Source organism: Leptodactylus fuscus, chromosome 2, assembly GCF_031893055.1.
Source record: "Leptodactylus fuscus isolate aLepFus1 chromosome 2, aLepFus1.hap2, whole genome shotgun sequence".
Lineage (NCBI taxonomy): Eukaryota > Metazoa > Chordata > Amphibia > Anura > Leptodactylidae > Leptodactylus > Leptodactylus fuscus.
The window spans coordinates 83,991,975-84,019,447 of record NC_134266.1 but is presented as its reverse complement, the minus strand read 5'-3'; the positions used below and the strand labels follow the sequence as shown (position 1 = coordinate 84,019,447).

At 41.0% G+C, this 27,473-nt stretch overlaps 1 protein-coding gene across 2 annotated transcripts in view; it reads right to left on the bottom strand.

The window, feature by feature from the left end:
* Positions 1-27,473, bottom strand: part of MAGI3 (membrane associated guanylate kinase, WW and PDZ domain containing 3) — a 214,107-nt gene that overhangs the window by 8,738 nt on the left and 177,896 nt on the right. For both annotated transcript variants that reach the window (XM_075264082.1, XM_075264083.1), the window contains exons 15-20: positions 18,533-18,724; positions 13,690-13,875; positions 9,582-9,684; positions 6,630-6,747; positions 4,574-4,717; positions 1,648-1,786 (exon numbers count right to left, since the gene is read on the bottom strand). In XM_075264082.1, coding sequence (XP_075120183.1) covers positions 1,648-1,786; positions 4,574-4,717; positions 6,630-6,747; positions 9,582-9,684; positions 13,690-13,875; positions 18,533-18,724 — 882 coding nt within the window. The remainder of the gene's footprint in view (positions 1-1,647; positions 1,787-4,573; positions 4,718-6,629; positions 6,748-9,581; positions 9,685-13,689; positions 13,876-18,532; positions 18,725-27,473) is intronic.

Genomic DNA, 27,473 nt, shown 5'->3' with positions numbered 1-27,473 from the left:
GGCTCTATCGGGTGTGTAATTGTGATTTTTGTGAGATAAACTTTTTCCCATAGGGATGCATTGGCCAGCGCTGATTGGCCAGAGTACGGAACTCGACCAATCAGCGCTGGCTCTGCTGGAGGAGGCGGAGTCTAAGATCGCTCCACACCAGTCTCCATTCAGATCCGACCTTAGACTCCGCCTCCTCCAGCAGAGCCAGCGCTGATTGGCCGAATTCCGTACTCTGGCCAATCAGCACTGGCTAATGCATTGTATTGGCGTGATGAAGCAGTGCTGAATGTGTGTGCTTAGCACACACATTCAGCTCTACTTCATCGGGCTAATAGAATGCATTGGCCAATCAGCGCTGGCCAATGTATTCTATTAGCTTGATGAAGCAGAGTGTGCACAAGGGTTCAAGCGCACCCTCGGCTCTGATGTAGCAGAGCCGAGGCTGCACAAGGGTTCAAGCGCACCCTCGGCTCTGATGTAGCAGAGCCGAGGGTGCACTTGAACCCTTGTGCAGCCTCGGCTCTGCTACATCAGAGCCGAGGGTGCGCTTGAACCCTTGTGCACACTCTGCTTCATCAAGCTAATAGAATGCATTGGCCAGCGCTGATTGGCCAATGCATTCTATTAGCCCGATGAAGTAGAGCTGAATGTGTGTGCTAAGCACACACATTCAGCACTGCTTCATCACGCCAATACAATGCATTAGCCAGTGCTGATTGGCCAGAGTACGGAATTCGGCCAATCAGCGCTGGCTCTGCTGGAGGAGGCGGAGTCTAAGGTCGGACCTGAATGGAGACTGGTGTGGAGCGATCTTAGACTCCGCCTCCTCCAGCAGAGCCAGCGCTGATTGGTCGAGTTCCGTACTCTGGCCAATCAGCGCTGGCCAATGCATTCTATTAGCCCGATGAAGTAGAGCTGAATGTGTGTGCTTAGCACACACATTCAGCTCTACTTCATCGGGCTAATAGAATGCATTGGCCAATCAGCGCTGGCCAATGCATTCTATTAGCGTGAACTGAGTTTGCACAGGGGTTCTAGTGCATCCTCGGCTCTGCTACATCAGATTGCTACATCTGATGTAGCAGTGCCGAGTGTGCATCAGATGTGTAGTTGAGCAAAACTGACTCAGCACTGCTAAGTCTCTGCATTCGCATAGGAATGCATTGGCCAGCCTTCGGCCAATCAGCGCTGGCTCTGCCGGAGGAGGCGGAGTCTAAGGTCGGACCTGAATGGAGACTGGTGTGGAGCGATCTTAGACTCCGCCTCCTCCAGCAGAGCCAGCGCTGATTGGTCGAGTTCCGTACTCTGGCCAATCAGCACTGGCCAATGCATTTCTATGGGGAAAAGTTAGCTTGCGAAAATCGCAAACTGACAGGGATTTCCATGAAATAAAGTGACTTTTATGCCCCCAGACATGCTTCCCCTGCTGTCCCAGTGTCATTCCAGGGTGTTGGTATCATTTCCTGGGGTGTCATAGTGGACTTGGTGACCCTCCAGACACGAATTTGGGTTTCCCCCTTAACGAGTATATGTTCCCCATAGACTATAATGGGGTTCGAAACCCATTCGAACACTCGAACAGTGAGCGGCTGTTCGAATCGAATTTCGAACCTCGAACATTTTAGTGTTCGCTCATCTCTAATAGCTAACACTCACCGTGATCTGGAATAAGTCCTGTTCCAGGTCTTAATAAGAGGAGAACTTTGGTCCCACCAGCTTGGATCAGCTCAATGGCTCTTGTGTGAGTGATGCCTTGGGTTGGTTCTCCATTAATTTCCACTATTTGATCTCCCACCTGACAAAGACAAACCATTATTTCTATGAGAAGCCTCATACTATAATAACTATGAGAAGAAGTAAAATAAATATAGAACAAAAAGGAAAGAATATGTATCTCGTTCAATGTATGAAATGTACCATTTGATGTTTTTATGTGATGATAAACTATTCTTCAGATATGATATCAATAATTCATTTGTAGTTTTCTGACAACTGGGATAAATCTTCAGAAAAAAGGGGCTACAATACTTCACATAAACGGGGCTCGGCTGTACCAGACACAGTCACGAGTACTGACAAGCAATAGTGCCTGGATAACACTGAACAGGCCATGTAAAACCCCAATGGGGTTTAAACAATGATGTTTATATCTTGTATACCGTTTAAAACAAAGTACCTATTTTATGGCAATATAAGATTACATTTTAGCATTCCATTAGGTTAACTTCATGGAAGATTCATGATTTGCATAGGTTTTCACTTACCAAAAATTGGTGGTGAAAATTGGTGAAAAAAAACATTATCATAGAGAATCAATATCTGCTAATCTAAGTATTTTATAAGGTTACTTGTATAACGCCATCATACTTAACATGACTTTACAGATATTGTCAGTTACTGTCCCATATATCGCTCACAATCTACATTCCCTGTCAGTATGTCTTTGGAGTGTGGGAGGAAACCGGAGTACCCGAGGCACAAACTACATGGAAACAATATTTTAACAATTTGCCAAATTGTTATGCTAGGATCACATTAATGTAATCTAATCATTGTTCTAGTCTGTCGAAGGATCATAACAACAGATAGGTGAAAATAAGAAAAAGCAGTCAGACATGGGAGTCTGACAAACCCCATTGATTATATTGGGTCAGTTGGGTGTCCGTCAGTTTAAAACTGAAACTAGCTGAGCAAAAAGTCCTCCATACACCAGTTTTCAGGTGGATACTGCCATAGAACCTTAGACATGTTATTTCATAGATTTTGTTAAATTATATAAAGTGACCCCAGACAAATAGTAACAAGAGAATACATAATATATGATGAAACTTAAAGCGTTAAAGGGATTCTCCAGGCAAACAATACATATCTTTAGAGATCCATCAGATCAGCAGGATCCTTACCAATCAACTGTTCTCAGAAGTTGCAATATGGAGAATGGAGCCAGAAGAAGATAGCTCTATACAAGTGAATGGGAGGTGAGAAAAGATGATTGGTGGGGGTTCTGGGTGTAAGGGAGCTGTCAGTTTAATACTGAGGGTCAAGGCTAAGAATAGCACATTGGTATTCTTCACCTGGCAAACCCCTTTAAAAATGTGATAAATCTTAGTACGCTCAAATCCTATGTTGGAACAGAGGGGTTGTCCAATCAGTATGGCATGACCAAACTAGATGACCATGGGCCGTCAATATTTGCAGGACTATGGAAGAGATCATGTGCAGCATGTACCCCCCCCCCCCCTTCCCAGTAGTGACTGTTGACCTATTTAGGCAGAGTAGTAATATGCAGAACTAGGTCAACAGTCACTACTTGGGGGGGGGGGGGGGGGGGGTACATGCTGCACATAATCTCTCCCATGGTTTGTTTTCCTTGTACAGTAAACGTAGTGTTAATAATGTGCCCTTTGAAGCACGTAAATAAAACCACTGATATTAATCTGTAAAGGTGAGATACAATGCTTGGGTACACTTCCACTTCTCTCTGAAACAATTGTCTCACTTGAAAAGTTTTACATTGCAACCTTCTCATCCTTTCCTTTTTGTAACCATTATTTTGGTCTTGAATCCAGGGTGACAATGGCTGCAATAATTTTAGTAATATACTATTTTTGGAAAATCCTTAAAACCAGCCTGTAAATTAGAACCTGCACTTTGCAGACAGTGCACATCTGTTAGCACAGATTCGCGCCTGCAGATTGCTGACCTCTGTGATTCCTCATTGGCCATTGCTGTCGTTTTTCTTTTACTTCTCTTACTGACAGTGAAAGCCCGAGGCTTTAATAAAAGTAATAAAAAACCCGTAGATTTAACTGGTGTTTGTTTGCTGAACTGTCAACTAGAAGCTGAGGACTAGCAATTTGACTAGAGAGCACTATCCTTTGTGTGTCGAATGAATTCTCGCAAACCTACCACCATATTAATAAAAGGAGTTCTAGATACATTCCTGTAAGTCACCACGGCCAAGCATTTAATGAGTAGCATATGATTAGGATGCACAGTCTTTAAAAGGGTTTTCCAGGATTTCCACATTGATGAGCTATTCTTAGGATTGGGGAAGTCCAACACCCAGGACCCCCACTACAGATGGCTATGCGTCTATACACATTCTTATTTCTAAAACATGAGCTGTTTGCATGGGTTTCCTCCGGGTTGTCCGATTTCCTCTCACACTCCAAAGATATACTGACAAGGAATTTAGACTGTGAGTCCTATACGGAACAGTGTCGACAAAATCTGTAAAGTGCTGCAGAATATGATGGTGCTGTATAAGTAAGCTAAATAAATAAATAAATAAAGAGAAGCCTAAAACGTCTTGCACTAGTCTTAAAATGGCAGTCTCTTCAGCAATGACATTTGAAGGCAGGGAGTGTTACAAATATGACTGTGATCAAAAAGGTACATGACTCTTGTGAGATTTTGCTCAGTCAACATTTGTGTGGTTGATTCTAGCTAAAACTGAACATTTCTGTTGCATTGGGGTAATGGCTCCTGTTGTGTCCAATGACAGCTATAACAGATCTACTTTTCCTATTTTATTTAACATTCAGGGAAAGCAAGAAAATAGCAAGAATAAGTTCCATACGTGAATGCGGCCATCTTTGATCGCAGGTCCATCTTCCGCAAGGCGAAGAATGAAAAGCCCCATGTTGTATTCTTTTCCACCACGGAGACTAAAACCAAAGCCTCTAGGTCCTCTCTCCAACTCCACAGGGTAGCAACCAGAACTCTGTACATCAATATAGAGATTCAGAACATGTGACATATAATAAACCATAGACACATATATTTATGTAAGAGGAAGTGTGAGAATATTATACACTGTGCCACGACAAAAACATGCAAGCCAAGCAAGTATACAAGCCAGAGCAAAATTAGATTACAATCTATGCATGTCTATGGTTCTTTCTACTGTGGTCTTATCTTTAAAAGGAGCATTCCCATCATCAGAATTATATTCAAACTAGGAGTATAAATGTGTTATCCACTTTCTACAAAGGAAGGGCTATCCTTAGGATAGGCTACCAATATTAGATCTGCGGGGGTCTGTCACCCAGGACCCCTGCAAAACACCAGCACGGAGACAGCCCATTGAAGTCATTGGAACAGCTTTGCAGTACCTATTTATCTTGTTTTGTTTATCAGATACTGGCGACTCACCACATGGCAGAATATCACAGTCCTTTACTTAAAGTGCATCAAAAACATCTCCTGGGAGGGAGCGATAGCATCGTAGGTAGCCCCCTGAAGAAGCAGGGGTGAAACGGTCCGTCGGGACTCAGAGTGGAGGTCGCAGCTGGTGAGCAGTGGTTTAAGTATATGCTTCACATTTTGTCCTATGTAGGTTGGCTTATGTAATACTGGCATGTGTGTGTAACTTTACATTGGTTCTGTTACCTGATATGCTCTTACTATATAGTGGTGATGTGGGTATGATCTTTGCAATGCTACAGGTATTTTTCAATTAGTGCCCTGATCTTGTGATATTGTGGGCAATAGGAGCCTATTTACATTTATATATACAAAATACTGGGCCTCTCTATACACACATTTATTGCTTTGGGTTTGATAAACCTATAACAGGTCTGAAATGTCTCTGTCACAAAACTCATAGACCGGTAGGAATATACCCTTAGGGCCACTATTCATTTCACAAATTAGTTCTGTCAGAAGCTTCTACAACTCCCAAATACACTACATTGCTAGTGCAATGGCTGTCCTGCAGGAAGATATAAGCCATAAAATAAAGGGGTTGTTTGGAAGGGGAAGATTTTGGCTGCTAAATGAAAAAAACAAAACAAAACAAAACATAAGCCCACCTTGGCTCTACTTCCTGGTCATGTCTCAAAACAGAGGAAATGCCCGCTCAGCTAATAACTGGCTAAACTGCGGGGTCCTGTGTCCTGCGACTGGCTGCACAGGCATTTTATGTATGTCAAGATGGGACCACAAAGCACAGCCCAACCAGAACACAGTTATTCTTAAAACAAGAAGGAGAATGTTTGAAGGAAGCCCTGCTTTTTTTTTTTTTTTTTTTTTTTTTAAAGCCAACCATTAGAAAAAAAATTTCCCAAACAGTTGTCATTCCCTCACATTTGATAAATCAGATAAAACCATAAAACAACAAAGGATAACACAAAAGGCACCAACAGTTGATAATAGCTATGGGTGTCTATTACAAATCAGATCCTGAACATGTCTAAATGTTTAATACAGTTAAATATAAGAAAACAAAACCAGTGGATATAAAGACTGTTACAATGTATCTCTGTAGGTAAGACCCATCAAACAGGATAAAGATTTTTTCCGCTGTTGTATGTTAGCTTACAGAGAATTTCATAGACCTATATATTATATCAAGAGGAATACTTCCATTTTGGACAAAGAGAAACGATCTTGCAATAAATTCTGTTAATTTTTGGTAGAGCACAGCCGAAATAATTCCTGTAAAGCCCGATCAGACGGTTCAACCCGTACATGCATTATTAGAGTGTCGTATGTCTAGTCCAAAGACTGAACTTCTCTCCATCTCCACTGCAAACGCTTTCAGACATAAGATCAATGAAACTAATGCCTGGATAGACAGATTCCTTTAGAGTGAAATCTCCACTTCTTTTCTGGAGACAAGTCTTAGATCTTACCTGTGAATGGCGGCTTCCAGTAGGCAGGGTGTGTGCAGCATCAGGCTTATGGTCAGTCCATAAGAATCTGTATGGAGCAGAGAGCTCTCCTTTACTGCCTTCTGCATCCAATATGTTTCTGTACAATAACGGTGGAACCAGAGCACAGTGTTACTGACATATACTTGTTCTATGGATTTCTTAAAGGGATTCTGACATTAGAAAAAAAACATTTTTAAACTAAAAACACGTAGGAATTGCTTTTAAAAAGGTTATTCATCTCTTACCTTCACTTTGCAGGTCCCTGCTACCGTTTTTAATTTTTCTTCTTTTATTCATTATTCTAATCGATTCCAGTGCCTCCTCTGTTCCTGACACGTCTCCTCCTCTTCTTACACGAAACCACCACAAAATGGCCGACAGAACATGTGCAGTCAGCTCTGTGTAACCCGAAGAGGAGGAGACACGTCAGGAACGGAAGACAGAGGCGGCATTGGAATCTCTGAGAAAGAGGTGCTCCGAGCACAATAAGCATAATGAAAAAGAGAAGAAAATAATCAAAAACGGACCTGAAAACAAAGGGAAGAGATGGATAGCCTTTCTAAAGATCTTTCTATCTGCTTTTAGTTTAAAAACTTTTTTTTAATGATAGAATCCCTTTAGGCATATCAGTTGATACATATGTAATGTACACATTCCAAGTCATGGTGCCCTCAGCTGTTTTGTCCCCCTCAGCATTTAGTGCATTTTATATATATTCCTACTGAAATCCAAATCATGCTAAATGTTTTAGAAACCAAAGTTTTTAATAAGGTACAAGCCACTATTTCAAGTGCCATCTGAGCAGTCTCTTCATATAAACTGCCCAGGTCTCACCTGCTCTAGAGAGACAGCTCTACCTTTCATTTTGGAGACAAAAACAGCTGCCATTCAGGCCACATGGTGGCTCAGTGGATAGCACTGCAGCCTTGCAGCGCTGGAGTCCTAGGTTCAAATCCTGCCAAGGGCAAAAAACCATCTGCAAGGAGTTGCCATTCAATAGCAGAGGGGATAGGTTTGGTAGCCTTCAGAGAAACCCAGAGTACTGGACATGAAGAGATGCCCAGATGGTCCTTGCAGTTATCATGCGCTATGTATTAAACTATTCATTCCTGGCTCATGTAGCTACTTTGAGCAGCAACACAGATATACAATGTGCTGTACTTTGCTACATCTGTATGCTCTAACTGCATTCCTTCTTGTGGACAGTATTGGGGGAGGGGGGGGGGTATCACTGCTGACAGACTTATATAAGGATACCCAATTTCAGCCATCCCATCTGGTTATAAGAGTTACTGTAATTATACATGTATTATTAAAAAATTACACTTGCAGACTCTTTTTAGGAAGAAAGATAGCAGATTGTCAGCGTTCCATAGGGAATCATGTAGCAATTACAGAACTCTGTTATTAACCTTTTATGTGAAAGTGTGAACGCCTCCACTGCTGACATGTTTACTCTGTAAGCTCCAGGGACAGTTTGCCATTTTACCAACCACATTAATAACTTGGGACAAGAGGAAACTTTTCTTTTCCTTTTTTTACTAAATAAAACGTATTCACTTTAATCACGTATAGGAGGCCACCATAATCCGACTCCAGTGCCTTAATATGGGCTGCAGCCCCGCATGTACAGAATCTCTGCGAGCTTCACTGGATCATGTCACATCAACGTCTACATCATGCTTTATGGTCAAGTGAATTTAAAGTGTGAAGATACTTTCTAAATGTTTAGTTGCCAGAGCGAGTGGTATTGTTTGACATTATGGAACAAATTCCCATTTCTGAGTTTCCGTAGCAACTAAAACTCACCCTGTAACCTTGTCTCCCTTCTCTGTATTCATTCATCCCTTCCAAATTGGATGCCAGCTGAGAGTTATGCTGGCTCTCCTTGCACTCACTTCGGGAAAACCACTGGTGCTGCTTACCAGCATTTAGACAACCACACATGGCATTAGAACACATTGATTCTATATACTGAATGTGTATATGTGTATATATAGTGTGAGAAGGTGAGAGGCAGAGTGCTGGAGTCCAGATATATCAGCCCCCCGGTTTCTGACATATGTATGTCCAGGGCGGATCTGGAGTAGGCTTTAGCCCAGGTGTAGATCCTGCGCTCATTACTAAGCCAGGAAAAGCTGCAGCTCCTGCATTCCAGTGCAGTTCCATAAGGTGAAAGGAGGTGTATGGTTCTGTCCTGTAACCCTGAGTCCGGTGAGACAATACTGCGCCTGTTTTATTCGTGTGGCTGTTAGTAAGCCACATGTATAGTTAGATTATCTGTTCTGTCTAGCTAGTGACTCAGACGAGCAGGTTTTTATACATTTTGTTATTGCCCGAAGTTAAGGCTGTATTTTGTTTTGTTATTTTGTACCTAAGGTCAAGGTTTATTCATGTTCCTGTTTTTTTTCTAAATAAACCAGTTTGCTGCACATTTTGTGCCCTGTCTTGACTGTTTGGATCCGCACCACTGCTTCTACTGAGCTAACATCCCCACATATATATATATATATATATATATATATATATATATATATATATATATGTGTGTATATATGTTATTCTTATTTTCACTACAGTACTATTTATGCATTGTATAGGAGTTGTATTTCTGCAGTGTGTGTTGGACATCAACCCCTGTAGGTTTTTTTTTTACTATTTTTTACTATTAAATTACTATTTAATTATCTAGATGAACACTAGAGAACAGAAACTGGACTGCTATAACGGTCAGCCAATGGCCATATGCCGCATAAGCCAGAAGTTGGCCTCCTTCTCAGCATCATGTGATGTATTACTATTACTGCAATTCTAGGTATCTTAAATGTGTTAAATTTGGTAGTATGAATATATATGGCTGACATAGATTTCAAGATCATCTCAACCTCATCTGTTTCCCATATATCACCATCCAGGAGTCTGTTTTCGTACCTGTCCAGTGTCCCATAATTTGGTTGCGCTTGTCCCATGGCTCGGTGCTGTGGAGCAGGACTCTGTCTTGCCGAATTGGATCCTGATGGGGGACCTCTGTGTTCTGAATAATAATAATAGGTCAGTAAATACATAACCAGTACTATATTGCTTGTTTTTTCTTTTATTTAGAAGTCTTCTCAATGGGGTTGAACTTTTATTGTTGCAGTTTCTCAAACATTTGAAAAAAACATTTAAAAAAAAAACCCACTACAGAATATGAAATGTTTTATCAGCGTCTGCAATGCTGCTTATTTATTAAGTGGCTGAAAATGGATTCTTAGACCATTTTCAAGAAGCCTGTAGCTTCTAAAAAGTTGTCACAGCTGGAAATTTGCTTGGTTGGCCACCTTCTATAGCTCATTAATTTTATCCGTAAAGAACAGATACGTAAAATAATAAGATTTTTGAAAAACTATAGCAACCTGGTAACATCAAATGCAGCCTTGTCTTTTCTACTTTTATTTGCCGTCTAAACCTTGGAGAAACCGTCTATATTTGGAACAGTGAAAATTAAAAAAGTATAGTTGAAACAGATTTAACAGCATAAATACTTAAGATAATAAGATGATAACCTGAATAAAAGAGGCAGTAAGTTGTAAAATAGTAATTTAATAATCTAAAAAAATTGGGCTAAACTTTTTTTTTAATAACATTTTAAAAAATGCTGGAGAAACAATTACAAAGCAAATTTGACACTGAAATATTTAGACCTATGTTTTTTTGGTTTTTTTACCTTGATCTAAAATTTATCAGGTTAATGGACATTTACTACATACTAGATATTGATTAATATTTACTGTCAATTTTGCTAATCTTTTAGCTTGTTTATTATCATTTCTGATTTGACTGGCTTACCCCTCGTTCACATCTGCGTTTGGTAATCATCTGCGTTTTGGTAATCATAGAGTCCGCATGGGGACTCCTACCCAATGGAACACAAAACGCATTGGCAAGCGGTGTGCTGTGAAAGCATACGGACCCCATAGACTATAATGGGGTCCGTGTGCTCTCCAGAACATACGGACAGAAAAGTACTTCATGATCTACTTTCATGTCCGCATGATTCGTGGGGCAGCATGCGGAGAACACATGGACCCCATTATAGTCTATGGGGTCCATGTGCTTTCACTGCACACAACTTGCCAATGCGTTTGGTATTCCGTCAGGGGGGGGAGGGGGGACTCCCTGAATGGATTACCAAACGCAGATGTGAACGAGGGGTTATTCTTTAGCTAGAAGGCACAAGAAGGAACCCAATTATTAGGTATCATATTCATTTCTTTATAAATCATCAAAGGTACGCAGACAATGCCTACTGAAAGCAAAAACTTGTGTGTTCAGTCATCACATGAAAATAGAAAGAACAATACTAGATTAGGTCAATATACAATGGTGAGTAAAGTGTTAATCATCATATTTAACACAACTATAAGATGTCTTGGCCACCTTCTGCGCATCTTTGCACTGTTCAGGCTGTGCACCAGCTGTGTGTAGAGATAACAACTAAGGAGCTGAGAGGCTAAGAAATGCAGCCAAAAAGCAAGGAAAGCAATGAAATGTTTAGCTGCAGTGTGATGTTGCTCTCCAATTCAGTAAAAGCTCCTCATTTGGAACTCTCGCCGGTTTAGCTGCATGAGCTAAGAGCCAATAAGCAACACAATACATGCTCTCATGACTTAGAAGCTTATACACATACACGATAGGAAAACCAAAAGAAATCTCCACCGTTAATGGGATTTACAGACTATACAGAGTCTGGTACACGCGCTAGATTCCTACCAAGGTCACGGTTACAATAAATGCATTTGTTGTCATTAGGACCTAAGAACTGATGGACGCCAGTAAGTGTTACTACTATCTACACCAGTTGGGTTAACTCATCATCAGGAAAAAAAAATCTCATCTGTACAATATTTTGTTAACATTCTAGAATTCATTAGCACAAATAAACTAGAAAATATGGAGTAATTCGCACCAAAAATTGGCATACATGCTTTGCACTGTCTAAAAATTTTACTTTTAGATTATCTGCCCCATAATTCTCAAATACACTGGGGCAAATTTATGAAGACTAGAGGTTACTAGTGTCAGGGGGTGTGAGGCATAACCTTAACTGGCCTTAAAAAGTTAGTTAAAAAGTTTAAATCTAACTTCACATCCTTATTTATTCATTGACTTACAATAAAATAAATGGAACATAAATTTGCACAAAAACAATATTATATATATATATATATATATATATATATATATATATATATATATATATATATATATTATACACACACATCGTACGGAAAGAAAAGAATTACAGAAATTCTATGAGACATTTCTTAGATTGAAACAAATTATGGCCCTTAAAATCCAGAGCTTTTATTGAAAATCAACTCTTTTGGATAAATATGAAATAGAGAGACTTCTCCATCTCATTAAATATTTAAGAATAGGTAAATTGAGCCTTTGATATTTTCAAGCATAAGACAGACGACTGCAAGTCTAATATTTGCACTGAAATGAGAATGTCCCCTTGTGCTAATCCATCTGCTTGCTGGATTAAGGTACTTATTATTTGGAAATGGGCAAAGCCATCTATCTGGCAAAGGAATTATAATGCTTCTAATTAAAACGTGGAACCACGGACTTGAATAAATTGCAGGAGAAGGCCCGAGCAGATGCAGGTTTTATTTCCATAACTAGTGAATAAAATGTACAGACAAGCGGCGAAAGAAAAGCTGGTGATTTCTGAGGTCACAACTCATTTTACAGATGGATTTTAACCTATCACAAATAAATATTCTCTGCTGATCGGATACAAAAGCCCCTGATGACCTATTTTACAACTGCACTAGGTTTTGGGCAAACAGATTACCAATTGTACTTTAAAAATCGAGCCCAGCTATTAAAGTGGCCGTCACCTTACCTGCAAGTAAGGCTATATGTCAGTTCAATAGGAAGGCAAAAATGGGACTCTTGTGATTATTAGGTACTGGGTAATCTTCTAGGTCCTTATTTACATGTTGGTGTGGTGGCCTATTTGGGTTCTAACACTGCACGCGTTTGCTAGCTGTCAATGGTATACGACGTTAATCACACACAATTAATTTGGGTTGCAGTGACCTCTTCTTGAAATGCAGCAAGTTCTAAGTGTGGCATTTTCCACTGTGTATGACCTGGTTTACATCTGCGTTCGGTATTCCATTCAGGAAGTCCATTTGGGGACCCCCTTGAACGGAAACCTATATGCATTAAAAAGTGGTTAGTTAAGAAACTACAAGGACTCCATAGACTATAAGGCTGTATTCACACAGAGTAACGCCAGGCGTTTTTTGTGTGTTTTTTGCACATAGCGCCGCGTTTACGCGGCGTATACGCGGCGCTACGCGGCGTAAACGCGGCGCTATGTGCAAAAAACACACAAAAAACGCCTGGCGTTACTCTGTGTGAATACAGCCTACTGGGGTCCGTGTGGTTTCCGCACGAAACAGTTGGAGAGAAAAGTGCTGCTTGCTTTAGGGTATTTTTGTAAAAAAAAAAAAACACAAAAAGTAGCCAAAACACATGAAGGAAGCAGAGAGAATAATTAGGCCATGTTTGAGAGACACAAAGCTATATCACTACTGGCGGTTGTCCAGTCCCTTAAGGTTTTTAACCAGACGCTTATAATGATCTAAAATAGCTAACAAAATAAACTCTCTCATCAATCTGCTACTCCTCCCTGGATTCCCTGACTGTCTTTGCATCCAGAAATTCATTGATCGTATGGGACATGAGATCACTATGGCTGTATTGGTGACATGTTTGCTTTGACACATTATCAACAGAGGCTGGGACTCAGAGACCAGTGGGCCAGCAGAAGTACGAGAGCAGAGTTGTATGATGAGTATTTCTTAATTTGGTATTTTACATCCATGTAAACTTCATGTTAAAAAAAAAAAAAAAAAAAAAAAAGAAGAAGAAGCTGAACAACCCCTTTAAGTATTGGTAACAGAGTGATAAATATTCTGTTTAGACTCCTTTCTGCAGAGCCTTTGAAGGGGGATGAACCATTACATACAACACAGCTTACCTTCTTCAGCAATCACAGTGAGGGTGACTGTATTCCCAGCATCTTTTATGAGTTGCACAATGTTATCATGTGACAGCTCCACAATGGACTGGCCATTAACAGCTGAGATCCTGTCTCCCACTTTTAACTTTCTGCAGCGGTCCGCTGGGCTACCTTCTATTACTCGTCCAATTTTGTGAGGAATGACTGCAATGAGAATAAACCCAGAAATTATCAGCGTGTTAATATCTATAAATGGTAAAAACTGTGTGTACTGAAAATATTACTTGGCTAAAGACCCACATTGCAGAAATGCAGCTTTAGGTTTCAGATTTTGTTGTGATTTTTTTAGACAAAACCAGAAGTGCATTGAGCAGATGGTAGAAGTCTAAGAGATTCCTATATAGTTCCCATTCCTTTTATAGACATGCTTGGCTTTGGCTCAAAAAAACACAACCAAAAAAAGCTGCTTCTCTATAATGTAGAGTCTCAACGTCTAGGAGTCTTTCAAAGCATAAATAACATGTACATGGTTTGGATTGCGAGGTGAAAACACGGCCTAAACATAACTTATTAAAAAGGAAATCCACTTCAATAAATGGGTCTTAGGATGCAGTCACAAATGCAGGTTTTGTAACTAAAAATGTATACTGCTCATAACGTTTCATAATTTTCAGGATCTCTGCTTGATGTCAGTGTATAGAGAACTTCTTGTTAACAACTGCCTGACCTAGCCTTGCGTTCACATAACAGGTTGCATCGGTTTGTATCTATCACTGCAAATAGAAGTTTAAAGGGGCTCTATCATTGGGAAAAGTCATTTTTAACTAAGCACATACACATGCATAGCCTTTAGAAAGGATATTCCACATGCACCTTTTGTATGTAAATCGCCTCAGTAGTTTTTGAATTAGCCCGTTTTTTTTTTACATTCATATGCTAATTAGCCTTCTCGGTGCACTCCGGAAGTGTCTGTATGCACCCTCTGCTATTCTCTCCTATGCGTGTGTACAGTGCAGGCTGCTGCTGATGACTCATCTTCCTGCTCTCACACACAGAGGAAAGAATAGCAGAGAAGAGTGCACAATGAGACTTCCAGGGTGCACGCAAGGGGCTAATTAGCATATGAATAAAAACGGGCTCATTCAAAAACTACAGAGGCAATTTACATACAAAAGGTAGGTGTGGAATATCCTTTCTAAAGGCTATGCAAGGATGTTCTTAGTTAAAAATGACTTTTGGCAATGATAGAGCTCCTTTAAATGAAGCAGAGATAGCTCTCCATGTAAAGTCTAAGACACTGTTGGAAACTGTCCCCCCACCCCATTCTAACATTGATATCTGGATGGCTGACAAATGCTTCTGGCTGAAACAGTCCTGTAAGACTTCTTTATCTCTCATTCACTTGTAATTTTATTACCTCCAACACTTCGTATCGATAGCCTACTCTTCGGAAAGGTGATCAACATGAGATCGGTAAAGGTTCAATAGTTGGCTCCCCTATTGATCAATCAGCTGATATATACACAGTGTACTGAGCTGAAACCAGAGGCTGCGTATATTGGGTAATGACTGTGCCAAGATGTTTCAGCTCAGATCCCATTCAAGCAGTTACTAAAACAGAGATGTCCGGACAGGTGACAGGTCATATCTCGATGAAAAAGTATTAAAATAAACCATCTCTGTACTGAATTCCCATAAAAAAGGTAAAATCATAACGAAAATACCATGAAATTATCAATATATCACTAAGCAATGGTTACATATTAAATTCACTCATAAAAATAGGTCGCAGCAAGAGGACTGAACCTTACAGAACATTAATATTCAGGCAAATTTGTGTTCTGTGAGCTAATTGACTCATGTTCCCGTACGCCCGGCCGCTGTGCTCAGCACTGCGAGGTATTGTTAATGCACACAACATCTGTTTGAGCACATTAAATATAAACCACACTGAAGGATAATGCATAGCAGCACCGGCCAGATGGATCTTCAGCTGAGAGACAACATCAACACTAATAATATTTACCCAGGATTTGGTGTATTGCAATGGAAATCACACTGAGGTAAACACACGGGGAAAATATGGGGCTAGTGCTTACACACAAAAGGGGAGAGAAAAGCTATTTTGCAGGGTAACTAGCAAATGTAATATAAAAACATAAAACAGCTACATTTACGAGGGTTTGACACTAAAGCGGCCCCAAAAGGAAAGAGAAAACGGCTGCTTCATGAAACGCATGCAAAGTATTTCTGTTAAAAAGGATATCCAGAAATCAGAAAAAGCAAAGGCTCCCTATGACCATGAGAACGAAGATCGGGTGCAACATTCTAATATACGGCTATCCCACTTCTATATCTGAATACTAGCTTCTGCCCGCAACTTTGTCTGCGTGTCGTTGGCGTCAATGATCCACCTATATTCAGCAAAATGCTGCCATCACTGGTTTGCCTGCTCTGGCCTTTCGGCAGTTCCTCACACCATACCCATGATTGTTCCGGCATCTCAGCAGCTCACTGGGATGCCATATAATGAACATGATGTTGGCATTGATGATCCGCCTGCTCCGGTGTTTTGGCAGCTGTCAAGCTGATCTGCCGCTGAACTTGTTCCTTGCACTGTGCCTGTGATTGTTCCGGCATCTTAGCAGTTTGCTGAGATGCCATATAATGAGTGTGTTGTTGGCGTCAATGATCCCCCTCAGCTCCACTTGAGGAGAACTATTGTACTATTCAGATTTATCTCTCCTGTCATTTGGTTTGTTTTATCCTCAACTGTCTCATTTTCCTGTTGCAACAGATGCAAGTGTGTGTGACAAGATCAATATCTGGTTGCACCATGGCAGCATTTTAACCCCTTAGCGACCCTTGACGTAACTGTACGTCATGGGTCGCATGGGGATGTATGGAGCCTGGACGGATGTGAGCTCTCAAGTATCGGCGTCCACCACCAGGGCGCTGAGAACTGCGGTTTTTACTGCAATCTCATCTTTATTATTTTATTGGGGGTTATTTACACAGCTCCATAGACTACTCTCCTGATGAACTTGGTCAAAAGAGAAAGGCCAGGGGAAACGCGCTGAGAGATAGACGTTGTAAATAGTGGGGATGGGTTACATTGTTGCTAAGACATATATATAGACAATGGCCAGTTATCACACCTCACTGTCAGCAGGAGTGCTTATCATCAGGGATTGTTTATGCTAAACTCTGCTGTACCTCTTTTAGTGTTATCATGAGCTATAACAACCCAGTTCACTATTACCTTTAATGAATTGAAGGAAGTGCTAGCAGCTTTTTAGACTGTCTTGTGTTTATGATAAAGACGGATCAGGCATCAGTAGTGCAATAGAGCTGTATAAACCGCAACTTTAAGCTGTTGGGAGATCAGTAAATAGTTCAATGTCTAGTTTACATCATAAATAGGACTATTCACAAGGAGCCCCTACAACAGATTACCCTAAGTTACACGCCCTGAACATAAAGAAGTGGGGGATTGTAAGGGCGTGGGTGAACTAGCACTTAGATTACATGATTGTACTGTTTGTGAACTGGGCCTTTTTGAAATTTAACTGAAGCGTCTTCTATTAGTCTCTTCATCGCATGCATTGCGCTGGAGGACATGTTAAGGCGTATTTACCCATAGGTCTCTATATATACGAAGATAGGGGCAAAAAAATTAATAGGGTGAATAGCAGACCACTATTTCATCACTATATGTCTGTGTCTTTTTAAATTTTTCTAATAAAGTTTGGAAGTTTTAATCACACATTTTTGCCAGAAACCGGATTATCAGTGACAATGTCTGTGTTGGGACAAAGCTACTACAATATATAAATTACAACCCCCCAATTTTTTTTTTTTTTTTTGATTTTCAATTTAAGTGGTTTCTTTGGGAAATGGTCACTGGTCTTTATATCCAAAGTTCATTGGCTGTCACTGCTCTTCTCTGTGTAGAATCCAACTTGGCATACTTTGTCCTTTGTACTAATGAGCCATAGACACTCCATGTGTTGCTATACAGTGTTCCAAATTCCAATAGATTTTTTTTTTTTTTGCATGGTATGAAATGAGAACATGACAGAAATACTATATGGACCATACATTTGCACAAGGTTCATCTTATGGATTTGTACGACTCAGGGAGGGATGTAGCTGTTTGGTGTGGCGATAGCAAAGGTGCTGCCCTCGTTGAACCAAATGGCTCATTGGCAAAACAGAAAATTTCAACAAAAGGGGCACCAATGAGGAAGCAGAAAAAACATTTTATTCACATGAACCCTAGATATCTAACTGTGCTTATACTTCAATAGGGACCGGTCTGGTGACAAATTCTCTTTAATATGGCGAGGCATATTAGGCCTAAGGGCTCGTTCACATCTGCGGCCTGGCACTCCGTACTTAGGTTTCCGTTTCCTGCCTAAAACACAGGCAGGATACGGAAACCTGCAGGAGTCTCTCTCACCCATTCGTTTGAATGGGTGAGAGAGATGTCCGGCTGTGCGCGGCGGTGAGCGTTTTAGGCTCTCCGCCGCGAAACCGGGTTTTATAATCCGGACACAGAGTCGGACATGCAGTACTCTGTGTCCGGATAAAAAAATCCGGTTTCGCGGCGGAGAGCCTAAAACGCTCACCGCCGCGCACGGCCGGACCCGGTCTATGGTTTCCGTCTTCTGGCATGCAGAAGACGGAAACCATAGAACGGAGACCCCAAACGCAGATGTGAACCCAGCGTAATTCTGTATATTTAAAAGGAGAAAATAATCAAGACTGGTTATACATTTCTATAAAGCACATTACACTAACACGTAGGTCCTAACAATGATATGCGTGAGATACAGTAGTTCACATATAAGTTTCTCACCTCCTGGAGGGGGTTTATTCTTAGAGGTTAAAATCACAAAACCAAAACCTTCATTTTCTTTCCGCTGTAAGACGACATCGTAAGCCTCTGCGGGAGGTTTGGGAATACTAGCCACTTCAATTCGGTTTAACCTGGGTGATCCATTGAGGGCAGGAGTAGTGTTTTGTGCGTCCTCTTCTTCTTGCTGCTTGTCTATGACATGAACATAACATGGGATGAACATATTTCATCTATGCATGTAAAAACACACAAGATATGTCTTACTGAATTTTTTTTTAGAATTTTGTGAATTATTCAACTCTGTGGTGCATTCACCTTGAAGAACACACTGAGCCCCTCCAAGTATTTAGCTGCTTGTCAGATGTGTGAATAATCATATATGGAAAGCACACAGCTTAGTCTCTCTCTACAGCATTCCTATTCTGTCTGTATATTGTAGAAGGTGACCATGGAGCTTCACTGTATCCTCCTTCCATGAGGTCAGTAACCACCAATCGGTGCTGCGGCTCACCGCACCATAATAATCAGAGGAGTCACAGCAATGAGTCGTGATTACACATTCCTTCCATGCCCTGAGGAGTCAGTAGGATATGAGAGCCCTATCTGACCTCATTACATTGAATGCTCATTGATTCTGGTATTGGAAATAACACTGTGGGCTATAATGTGATGGGACAATGCCGCAACTTCCATTCCACGAATGCTGGGAACATAATACAGAATGCGCTGTGCATTATTTGGTTATTTAGCCTTTCACAAAATAATAGATACAGAAGGATGCTTAGCTGTACAGTACATTATACCGGCAAGAATTGTCAAGGAGGGACCAGGGTAAGTACATCAGAAAACAATTGAAGTGGTTGTCCAATATAATATTTGTATAATGAGGAGTTGTACAATTTTCTTTACAATATACTTTCTGTATCAGTTCTTCACATTTTCTAGATCTCTGCTTGCTGTCATTCATTCTATTTACTTCCACTGGATAAAAGTCCGTCCATGGTCATGTGATGTACGGTCCATGGTCATGTGATGTACGGTCCATGGTCATGTGAGGAGCAAACAGGTGCACAGCTCGTTACAGTCACGGCACAGTGGTCAGACATTGCCTTGTAACAAGCTGTGCACCTGTGTACCCATCACATGACCATGGACTGTACATCACATGACCATGGACTGTACATTACATGACCATGGACTGACTTTTGTCCACTGGAAGTAAGCAAAATGTTTGACAGCAAGCAGAGATCTAATAAAGAGCTGTAAGGAATGGATACAGAAAGTATACTGGAAAACTACAACTACTCATTGTATAAACAATAATAATTATTTGCCGAAACTCCTTGAATACAGTATTCTTCTGAATTTGTGCAGAGTTGGAACTTATTTGACCCTATTTTACCAAACTCAATGGTGGTAAGTGTGAGAGATACATTGGGATAAAGAGACAGATATAAAAACTTATCCTGAATGTATTGCTAAGAGGACCAAGTATCATTTATCACAGCAACTATTTGCCATTCAAGGCACTTGTTTTCTGCAAGACCATTATCAGCCTACAGTGAATTATGTGTTCACAGAGATACAACAAATCAAAAAAAATTAGCAATTTTCATTTCTATCCAGTGGTGTAAATACAAGTGTAGCAGCGGGTGGCCCCTGATGTGTTTTTTTTTTTTCCATAGGCCGTTACCTGCTGGAGTAACCCCAACAAGTAATGTGCCCTATTTACCTACCGATCCTGGCTCCTTCTCGCAGCCATCTGTGCTTTCCCTTCTGTGGATGCGGGATCGGGGATCGGCAAGTGAACCCCAACAAACACTGCTATCAACATACTCCAAGGTCTTTTCAGATAGATTCTGCTGTGTGAGCATACGCTAAGAGTTGTATTTTTGTTTCATCACTTTTTTTTCTTGGAGGTAAAACAGTGTGAACAGTGAATTGTTCTGAATTGGTGTTATCAAACCTAGAGCTCAGGCAGGTTCACACCAGCACCCGATCTCCGTTATGCAGGTTTCCATTTTCTGCCAGCAGAAGATGGAAACCCGGCATTCAGTGTCCGCCGGTGAGCGTCTTCTGGTCTCCGCGGCAAAAGTGTTTTTTTTTTTTTTTTTTAACTGGACACAAAGTCCTGCATGTCCGACTTTGTGTCCAGTTAAAAAAACAAACAAACAAAAAAAAAAAACGGTTTGGCCGTGGAGAGCAGAAGACTCTCACGGGCAGACACTTTTCAAACCCATTCGAATGAATGGGTTTGAAAACTGCCTGCCGGTTTCCATCTCCTGTCCAGTTTCTCGGGCAGGAAACGGAAATCTGCAAAACGGAGACCGGGCGCAGGTGTGAACCCGCCCTTAGAGTGACATTACAGTATTTTTTTTTTTTAATTAGTTTAACATAAAGACTTTAATTCATTTAAAAAAAGAAAAAAAAACATATATTATTAGAATTTTTTTGGTGTCCTTCTTATGAGGACTATACTTGAGTATAAACTGACCCGAATATAAGCCGAGGCCCCTAATTTTAACACAAAAAACTGGGAAAACTTATTGACTGGAGTATAAGCCGTGGGGGAAATGCAGCAGCTACTGGAAAATTTCAAAAATTAAAATGGTCTGAGTTTTTGGGTGCAGTAGTTGCTGGGTGCTGGGAAAGGGGAGGGGGTGTTTTGGTTGTCTGTCTGCCCCTTCCCTGAACTTGAGGACTGTTTTTTTTTCCCCCACATGGAATTCAGTCTGGCTGAATATAGGGTATCTGCAGTGCTCCTATTAACCCCTTCCCGACGGAACAGGAGCACTGCAGATCCCCTATATTCAGTAGACCGGGCACTGTCAGACACAGGGATACCTAATGTGTATGTTTTTCACTGTAATTTTCTACTTTTATATGTATTCTAGGGAAAGGAGTGATTTAGAACTTTCATTTTTTTTTTCTTTTTTTTTTTTTTTTTTTTACTATTTTATGGGAGATTCTATACATTACTGCTGGTCATAGACACCCAAACCCCCCCCCCCATTTTTTTTTTTATTTCTCTTTATTTGCTTGACTCGAGTATAAGCCAAGGGGGGGCTTTTTCAGCACAAGAAATGTGCTGAAAAACTTGGCTTATACTCGAGTAGATACGGTAAGCTTTTTCAGTGGTGTTCTCGGTCTTTCCACACCTGTGAGTGATGATAATGATATGACTACTGATAAATGGAGGTACTATGTGAGGAAAGGTATAGGAACCCATCATATAGACCTCTCTAAGTCATCGTCTCAAAGTACAATTTAGTGAATCCTGAGATGCTAAGCCTAATTTATTTTTTTTACCCAATCTAATTTATAATGGGCCAACTGAAGATTGAAGTGTTCGAATCGTGGTAACCATTATTTTGATAGGCCAAGATATAACCCTTGACTTAGTTTGTTTAGGGAACACCTGTATACATGGTCATGGTATACATGTATACTGTATGCATAACACATGGTCATATTACAGATTATGTTACATACTGTTAGATAGTTTCATTGTCTGGCAGGTTATAGCTTGACAATCACTGAGCTAAAATGTTTCAGTCTCATAGAAAGTCACTTTACCATAGAGTGAAGTACTCTACAAAACAGAGGACGCAGATCTGAGTTGAACACAAATGCGGCTGAAGCAAGGAGCTGACACAGGTCAGCTCCTCGCTTCGCCGCTGCCCGGCTCTCTCCCTGACCTGTGTCAGCTCCTTCCTTCAGCCGCACGTGTCAGCGAGAGAGGCACGCAGAGAGCGGCGAGGGAGCGGAGGAGAAGGTAAGTTTAATGTGGAGGTGGAACGTGAATCTGGGGGCAGATGAAGGAGAGGACAGCATGACACTGGGGGCAGAGATGTGGGGACATGAATCTGGGGGCAGAGATGGAGGGACATGAATCTGGGGGCAAAGATGGAGGGGACATGAAACTGGGGGCAGAGATGTGGGGACATGAATCTGGGGGCAGAGATGGAGAGACATTAATCTGGGGGCAGAGATGGAAGAGGGACATGAAACTGGGGGCAGATGAAGGGTGTATATGAAACTGGGGGAGAGATAGAGGGGGGACATATAATTTACGGGTGACTGTAGGAGGATTATATTGTGTGCGGGCACATGAAAAATTAACGAGTGGGCGGAGTCAATACAAAAGTGGGCGGGGATAAATTTGCACCGCACAATTTGTCCCTCTTTCAGTTCTTCAAAAGTTGGGAGGTATGGGTATGGGATATGAAATGTAAGTTTGTATCTTGTTTTTGCTGTAATTCAGAGAATACGTGAGACTTTTGTGTTGAAGTTAATTTGTATTTGAGCTGCTATACGGTGTTGTGAGAAACTTTACATAGTGACTTTGGGACAGAAGTATTTGAAGTTAACCCTTTCCCGCCGATGGCATTTTTTGATTTTCGTTTTTCATTTTTGACTCCCCTCCTTCTAAACCCCATAACTTTTTTATTTCTCCGCTCCCAGAGGCATATGAGGTCTTAATTTTTCCTGGGACAAATTTTTCTTTATGATGCCACCATTAGTTATTCTATATAATGTACTGGGAAGCAGGGAAAAAATTCTGAATGGGGTGGATTTGACGAAAAAATGCATTTTTGCGACTTTCTTACGGGCTTTGGTTTTACAGCGTTCACTGTGCAACCAAAATGACATGTCCCCTGTATTCTGTGTTTCGTTACGATTCTGGGGATACCAAATTTATATGGTTTTATTTACATTTTGACCCCGTACAAAAATCCAAAACTGTGTTAAAATTTTTTTTTTTTTTTTAAAAGTCGTCATATTCCGACAGCCGTAACTTTTTTATACGTCTGTGTACGTGGATGTATAGGGCGTCTTTTTTTGCGGGGTCGGGTGTACTTTTTAGTTCTACCATTTTCGGGAAATGTTATTGCTTTGATCACTTTTTATTCAAATTTTTATCAGAATCAAAACAGTGAAAAAACGCCGGTTTGGCACTTTTGACCATTTTTCCCGCTACGGCGTTTACCGAACAGGAAAAATATTTGTATAGCTTTGTAGAGCAGGCGATTTTGGACGCGGGGATACCTAACATGTATGTGTTTCACAGTTTTTAACTACTTTTATATGTGTTCTAGGGAAAGGGGGGTGATTTGAATTTTTAATCCTTTTTATTTGTTTTTATATTTTTTTTAAACTTTTTTTTTTTGCATTTATTAGACCTCCTAGGGGTATTGACATGGGTGGGCGGTGTCGCGGATTGTCAGAGCGGTGAAGGTCGGCAAACATGGCTGCTCCGGAGCGTTAAAGAGAGCCTCCTGGAGTATCGTTAAGGTGAGGGGCAAAGTGGTAAAGTATATGTGAATGTGATTGTGTGGGGTTAGGGGCGAGGCTGTAGAGGGCAATATGAATTTTGTGGCTTGCTATGGTCCAAAGTGTGTGAGATTGCAGAGATGGTGGTGTGAGTTTGGGTTTTGTGGGGGTCCTGGCACAAACGTATGTGCGCTATTGTGACGAAAAGTAGCCTATTGCGCAATCGGGTGTATTAACTATGTTTGCGGAAACTTTCAGGCAAATAGGTCGAGCGGGTTTTGCGTGATTGACTAACAAACATCCAAACACACAAACCCACAAACATCCAAACTCACAAATAATATTAATAGGATTAAAGGGAGTCTATCATTTGAGGATTTAGATTTTTAAGTAAGCACATGTTGGAATAGCCTTTAGAAAGGCTATTCTGGTCCTACCTCTCTTTCTCTCTTACTCATAGCCATTTTTGAAACATTGGTTTTGGCAAATATGTAAATGAATCCCAGGGTGCACAGGAGGCTTCGCCTGTGCTCAGAGCACAGCATCGTCATATGGTTGATGCCACCTCCTGGACCATTCATTCACGCCCCCTTAATGCAGATTAGCTTTTCTCGTCACTCTCTTCACTGCCCACACAGCTGTCTCAGTCTTTAGCAGGATCCAAATCCAAATGCACTGTTTACTCTTGTAGGAATATAATAAAGATGGCCAGTGGAGCATGTGCTGTTTGCTCGGCCCTAACCCTGAAGTGGCCATGCGTACAGTGCACGCTGAAGACAGAGGCGTCTGTGTACGCACTGAAGAGGACGACAAGAAGAGCTAATCTGCATGTAGGAACGGCCCAGGTGGCGGCATCGACTGTATGACGATGCTATGCTTTGAGCACAGGGTGAATGGCCCCGTGCGCCCTGAGCTTCATTTACATATATTTCAAAAAGGCTGTGAGCAGGAAAGAAAGAGAGGTAGAACTAGAATAGCCAATCTAAAAGTTATTCCAACATGTGTTTACTTAAAAAACGAAATCCACAATGATAGACTCCCTTTAAACTTATCTTCACACTGTGCAAAAAATTGGTGTGGAGTTTTACAGCCGTTTTTACCTTTTGCAATACAGAGGATAGAAGCAGAGGCTTATTTGCAGCGATTACCCAAAGAAATTCCACTGCAAACAAAACATTTCTGGTGGTTTCTGCGTGGTTACACACTGCGTGCATGTGGACGGGTCCTTAAAATACTTTACACACTTGAGATTTAAATCAATGTGCATGAAAGTATTTCTGAAAATACACTACAATACATGTCATGTACAGATCCTGAGCTGCAGCTTGCATTGTAATCCAAGGCTTCATTCACAATTCCGTAGAACTTCAGGGCACAGACTTTGCTCAGATGATAAGTGTGGCAGCATTTAACAATTTTTTTAGCCCTTTCTCCCTCTTTGACCACTTAAGCCTGGTTCACATCTGCGTTCGGTATTCCGTTCGGGGAGCCCACTTGGGGTGTCCGCACAAATCATGTGGAAAGAAGAGTATTTCAAGAACTACTTTCCTCTCCGCATGATTCGTGTGGACACCGCACGGAAAACACATACACCCCATTATAGTCTATGAGGTCTGTGTGCTTTCACTACTCATCGCTTTTTAATGCGTTCAGTATTCCGTTTGGGGTCCCCAAGTGAACTCCCCGAATAGAACATCGAACACAGATGTGAAGCGGGCCTTAGATACTTGGCAAGGACTTGAGTTAAGTCTGATTCCGGGCATGGCAGCAGAGTATTCACCGTAATATGAACTTCAGTGATATAAAAGCATGGCAAGTGCTTTCCGACAGCACTGTATATAAATGTATACCTACAGAGGGCTAAAACTTACAACATCCATTGGTTTCAGTGAGATCGGTTGTCAACGTGATAATATGTGTGTGGGACCTCAATACTGCTTCCCTAGGCTTGACATTTGCGAAAAGAAATTGGATTTTTTTTGCATATTTAAACACTTGTTTTTCTAGATATCTCACTCTCCATAAACTATATATATATATCCTATATAAGATTGGAATGTTTTTGCATGTTATATGAAATATTAATATGGCTTATGAAAACACGCTCCCATTATATTGTTGTTTTCAAGCTGGGCTGAACACTACTTTAACCCGCGCGTGATCTTCAAATTTTATCCACTACACAAGACAACTGATGGGTCTAAAACACGTTGTGCCTTGGCTGCATGCTTCCACTTCTAGGTCAGGTTGTTTGGGGTATTTTTCAGCATAAATGTACTTACTGAACGTAATTGGACAGCAAGTGGTAACATTTTTTTCGCTGATAACACGGAGATGTATGTTCCTTAATAAACAACGGAGAATTTCATTGCTGGAGCTTCCCATTTGTTTATGGGAGATAATTACACTGATGTTTTCTAAAATGTTCTGTCTTTTGCAAAGCAGCGTAGGTGACACCTTTAAGTCCCCACTGGGAAAAATCATTTCCCACCGGCAGACATGCTGTTCAGAATATGAGGTTTGGAAAACTCGCAACATTGATTTAATCTAAGAAGCACTAAAATGTATGCCAGCCAGGAACGATGCATCATGAATCCTTTTATTGAGCAAATTTCTAACATTCTTCATACAGCTTACTGCTGGGAGCAATGCAAAAAGGTCACACTGAGAGCTATACACTGAATGGAGAAAAGTTGGACACAGATAAAAAACCTGCATTGAGGTCAATGAAATGGCAGAAGGAAAAAAAGGACCATTGTAATTTGTGACGGAACAGACACAGGTAGGCAAAAGATAGTATAACCATTGCCAAAACTTTGCATGCGGGAACCAAATGTTCAGATTGATATAATTCCATACAATCCTGGAATATAGATTATTTAATTGTCATTTTAGTCTATTGGGAAAAATCATTTATCACCATATCATCATATCATATCACCATATCACCTTTATCTATAAATGTTACAAACATGAATATATAATTTATGCTTCGTTCACACTTGCGCCTCGAGTCCATCCATTGTTAATCCACCTTAATATTAGAAAAACAGATTGGGGACAGTTTGTTAATGGTCTGTTTAAAAACCCATTCACTTCAGTGGGTTTTTAAAACAATCCACAGGTGTCCGGTTGCAGCCTGTCCACTGTGAACAATCTGTTTTTCTGATATTAAGGTGGATTAACGACAGACGCACACCAGGCACAAGTGTGAATGCCCTCTTATAAGGATACATCCAGGAGTATACTCCACTGAAAAACCCTGCACAAGCACTAATTCCCTGGACTTACAGGTCCTGTGCAATTACAGATGTAAGTAGTCGGTCTTCTTACTACAAAGCTTTTAACTTTACTTACACTTTAACTTTTAACTTCACACAGGGCTCGTTCACATCTGCGGCCCGGCACTCCGTACTTAGGTTTCCGTTTCCTGCCTAAAACACAGGCAGGATACGGAAACCTGCAGGAGACTTTCTTACCCATTCATTTGAATGGGTGAGAAAGCTGTCTGGCCGTGAGCGGCGGTGAGCGTTTTGTGCTCTCCGCCGCGAAACCGGGTTTTATAATCCGGACACAGAGTCGGACATGCAGTACTCTGTGTCCGGATAAAAAAATCCGGTTTCGCGGCGGAGAGCCTAAAACGCTCACCGCCGCTCACGGCCGGACC